Source organism: Citrus clementina, unplaced genomic scaffold, assembly GCF_000493195.1.
Source record: "Citrus clementina cultivar Clemenules unplaced genomic scaffold, Citrus_clementina_v1.0 scaffold_7, whole genome shotgun sequence".
Taxonomy (NCBI): Eukaryota; Viridiplantae; Streptophyta; class Magnoliopsida; order Sapindales; family Rutaceae; genus Citrus; species Citrus x clementina.
This window is the reverse complement of record NW_006262075.1, coordinates 6062610-6067588: the sequence shown is the minus strand read 5'-3', so window position 1 is coordinate 6067588 and position 4979 is coordinate 6062610. Positions and strand designations below refer to the sequence as shown.

At 34.9% G+C, this 4979-nt stretch overlaps 1 protein-coding gene across 1 annotated transcript; it reads left to right on the top strand.

Moving 5' to 3' along the window:
- Window positions 1–2011, top strand: LOC18037867 (transcription factor bHLH87). Its single transcript, XM_006426384.2, has 3 exons — window positions 1–88; window positions 196–484; window positions 606–2011. Exons 2-3 carry the CDS (start codon window positions 293–295, stop codon window positions 1713–1715), a joined length of 1302 nt encoding a protein of 433 aa, XP_006426447.2. The 5' UTR covers window positions 1–88; window positions 196–292; the 3' UTR covers window positions 1716–2011.
- The last annotated feature ends 2968 nt before the right edge of the window (window positions 2012–4979 follow it).

Genomic DNA, 4979 nt, shown 5'->3' with positions numbered 1-4979 from the left:
CAGGAGCTGATATCAAGCTGAGGTTTGAATCTTTTATTTTCATCAATCACTTGAAACAAATTTGAGCTAGCAGCTGGATCTAAAATCGGTATGTCAATTGAATTATTATTCTAAGTTCCTTGATTATATATATTTCAACCTATGTTTAGATTTAACGATAAACGTGTCTTATTGGGTTTCTTTGATTTGTTACAGATATAAAAGAATCAGAATTAAATCTATCATATCTATCTTATCCTCTTACGTTACGTACATCGAGAGTCGCTTTGGTGTAAGGAATATTCTTATATCAATGGATAGTATTAGTATGGCATCGATATGGAGCAACCAACAACATGAAGCTGAAGAAAGGTTCATGATTTCCAACACATCAAATTGCTATAATGGTTACGGTGGCAAGATGGATCCAACAGAAGACCTCTTCTATCCAGTTCAAGTGTTGCAGAAAGCTCAAATATCACCACTCAATTCAAATTTTGAAAGAGTAAGCTAGCTAGCTAGCTAGGCTAATATTAAATGATTAATTCATCAAGTACTGGCTAGGTTGTGCTTTAGTTTAATTCAATAAATGCATGTTGTCTCATTCATTATATTTAATATTGCAGCGTGGACTAGATCACGCGGCAAGCTTGCAAGACACTGTTGATCCAGAATTGAGTTGTGAGGCAACGCCGCTATCGGGAAATCTATCGGCTCCTGGAGCTGAGTTTGGCATGGCTGATCAATCACAAGTTGCTAATAAGGCTGTTGGTGTTTCAACAACTACATGCTCTCTTGAGTCACTTGATTGCTTGCTTTCAGCAACTAACAGCAACTCCGCCGAGACATCGGCTGAAGATGATGATGGGATCTCCATTCTGTTCTCTTCTGATTGTAGAAACCTGTGGAACTTTGGTTCCAACAGTAGTGCAGTTTCATCCGGAGAGTCTGAAAACAATGCTCCCAATAATTTTGCAAGAAACAACAATGGTCCAGTCAATAATGAGCTTGATCACGAAACAATCTCTCATTGTTCCTCGGTTCAGTATGTCAACAATGGCAGAATTGTTCATCAGGAGGAATTAAGGCCTGGTTCAACAAAGAGGAAAAATATTGATGATCATCAAAGTGAGCAATTCCATCTTTTTCAAGGAGGAGGTTTTAAGCTCATCTCTGAGAATCCACCGAAAGCAAAGAAACCAAGATTGGACAAGCGACCAAGCTCAGCAAACATCAATTTTCAGTTACAGGCAAGTAATAACTCTTCAGTATCTTCATCTATTGAGGAACCTGACCCTGAGGCCATTGCTCATATGAAAGAGATGATTTATCGGGCAGCGGCGTTTAGGCCAGTGAATTTAGGCTTAGAGGTGGTGGAAAAGCCTAAGAGGAAGAATGTTAGAATATCCACCGATCCACAAACAGTAGCTGCAAGGCAAAGAAGGGAGAGGATCAGTGAAAGGATTAGGGTTTTGCAGAGGCTGGTTCCTGGTGGAAGCAAGATGGATACTGCTTCAATGCTTGATGAGGCTGCAAACTATCTCAAGTTTCTTAGGTCACAAGTCAAAGCATTAGAAAACCCAGGCCATCAAAAGCCTGATCATCATCACGCCATGAATTACCCACCTACAAACCTTGCTTTCTCTTCATTACCATTCAACAACAACAACAACAACTCATTTCCTGTGCAAACCCATTTCTCACTTCAGAACCCTAATCATATCCACCGCCCATAGAGTTGATGGAAGTTCAAAAAGGAAAAAAAAAAAAATCTAACCCATTATGGATCCTTATTTATCATAGACCCCATCATTGTATCATCAATGATTAACATGCAAAACCACATTTCCTAGCCTTAAAAAAGCACGTACAAAGGTACTGATCCAAGGTCCATATGATCATAAACTTCATCATTAGATCTTATCATGTGATCGAGGGTTTTAATTAAACCATCACTAATGATAACCTTCATCATGACACCCATCTCCCAATAGCTGAAGAGACGTCCAATTTTTTTACTGTTGTTTTTGCTGCTTCCACTATGCTTTATAATATCTTTTTCAAAGATTTATTGTAATATTTATTGTAGTGGAATGACAAATATGAAGAGTGGAACTAATGAAGCTTTTAGCCAGATAACCTTTTTGATATGAAAAGTTTAGCGCAATTATGGCAGTTATGATTAAGATCAAGGGCCAGAAAGTGTTTATATCACTTTTGCTTAATGTTTAATTATTAATTATGATAACTCTTTTTTTTTAATTTTTAATGAATATTCTCTACTGTACTTAGCCGATCACTTTTAATTGGAGATCTGTTTATAAAAATGGTTGTCTTTTAATTAATGTACTTTGTTACATAATCAATGCAAGAGAGACATTCGCTTAAGAATCGTGAGGTTCAGTCAGTGGTCCTGTCTCCTTAAATCAATCCAAAGCGTGCTCTTGAAAATCTCCCCAATCTCATTGCTTAGCACATGTTTATGCTTCTTTTTTGGCAGGTGACATTGTTCTAGTTATTATAATATAACACTTCCGCTTCACTTTAATATTCTTTAAGCCAAGAATCTTACAACTAATGATATTGTAATTGATGATAATCAATGACGTAGCTAGCTTCAATACCCAAGACAAAAAATTACGGGACAGTAATCAGCTTTATTGAGTGTGAGTATTAGTTCATCGTACGTGTCTCTCTGTGAATATATGCATACTTTTAAAATATATATTTAAGGCTAGACAAAAGGAATTACGCTTAACATTATTTTGAAGTTTGATAACAATTCATAATTTCAAATTTATATTTTAAGATATGCAGTTGTAATATTTGAAAAAGAAAAACGTAAATTATCGACTATACAAAACTGGTAAACGGGTAGATGACAAAAATTTGATTGTGAGATTAGAAAGCTGTGAGAGTTTTGTTATTAGATGGTTGCATATTTGGCATTGGCTTGCAAAGGTTGAAAAAGAGGTTTCGATTGGCTAAAAGAGGTAGCAGAGTGGTGGGGGCAAGAATAACTATATGCTAAATATAGACATTCTGTTGTGAAAGTAACCCCCAGATCTCTCATCGATCTTGGCTGCATTTGTCTTTGGTTGACAATATCTTAACATGTAAACAATTTGCGTGTGGTGGAAATTAAAAGGAACGCATCAAAAACTGAATTTGGGTGTCTAGTCTTTCACAAGTGGGAGATTGAATTGACTTTAATTAATTGTTGCATTAATAAGGCTTTGGAGTGGTGGACAGCTACCTTTCCTTGAGAGCTGACTTACTGTTATAGTGTTATTAGCTAGCCTCCAGCAAAGAGAAAACAAACAAACGAAACGACTTGTCAATTTCATTTTTTAGTCCAAGTTAGCGTACACACCCAATGGCGTTCAATCATTGATCATCCTTTAGGCAGAAAATGCTGACTTAATGTATCATGTATATGAACTCAATTTGAGATGTTAGGCTTGGCAAATCTTCTCTTATTCATTCCTTATCAATAAGTCATAAATTCATCTTCAAACAGAATTTTCGTTTGTTATGCGCACTAAACCTAATATATATATATAGAGAGAGAGAGAGAGAGAGGATGCATCTTGAGGTTGACAAAATTTGTGTTAAGCTAGAATTCTTCTTTGTTTTTTTCTTTTTTCTTTTTTTAAAAAAGTTCACACCATTGGTGGAACAAGTTATGAGCAAGCTTCCAAATTAAACCCAAATAAAAATTCCGAGACTCTCTCTAAAATCAAAATGATGTCTAATTCAAGCCCACTTGTATTAAGGAAAGACCTAGTCTAGTATCTGGAAAAAATCAACTCCCGCGCACAAATCGTTTGGATAAGACGTGAAGGTGAGAACTAGCGGAAGAAATTGTTATTCGGCTTAAGTGCATAGGCAGAAACTTGCGGATAATGTTAATGCATGCATCCTTTTGCTGTTCAAATAATTTTCAGTGCACAAATCGTCAAATCTCATGAACCAATTGGCCCATTTGGTGAAAGTGTTTCTTTTAGGAAACAGTATACACTTCTAGATGGCATTATTTGACTTGCTTAATAAAATAAAATAAAATCTTATTGTTCATTTAGCCGTTGATGGGTTGGATCTTAAGAACAGCAAGCCCACTTATTTTTGTTTGGATTCATCAAATTGGTTTTTTCCGAGATGGGCTCATTATTCTTTGAGATCAAACCGGCCGAAAATGCATATCCAATTGGGCAAACCTTTACAGTAGTGATATTTGACAGTTTATCTCTTTAGCCCTTATTTTTTAATTAATTCATTATAATTTCAAAATTACCCTTGCAGGAATAAAAATAAATAATTTTAATTTTTCTTTTCTTTTCTTTTCTTTGTCACATGCACCCAATCTCTATTGTTGCCACAGAACCTCGAACCATCAGGCCCAACACTGTAGAATGAAAATATTTGGATGGTGCAAAATCCATGAACTTAATGGATTCACTCCAAAGGTCATCTATTTGATTGAATGAATATAAACATTCAGCAAGCAATATCATAAAACCGGAAGTAATATAGAAATATTTGGAACTTTTAAAGTTGAATAAAAAGAAGCAAACCATGCATTCTTCTTAGGGAAATTTACAAAAATGGCCATAAAATATTTGCGTTTTTCAACTTTAACCCCTCAAACTTTTTTCTATCATAATTAGCCAAACACCATACTTTTTGACTATATTACCCTCATCACTTTCATCAAATTTACAAAGGCATGCCACTTTTTCAATTTCAGCACAACTAAATACAGTTCTTCTTCAATAACTTAACAAACATTTATCACTCTCAACAAACTTCATCACTCTCTATAAATCAATTACATAATTGAATATAATCATCAATGGGAGAGCTTCTTAAAATTAGTTTATGCTTCTACACAATGTAAATCTTTAATCTATTGATTTTATCAACTAAGTTCAAAATTAAAGTGGGTTTTGTTGCAAATATTGTTATTTTTCATTCATAAAACAATGTGATTTGTTAAAGTA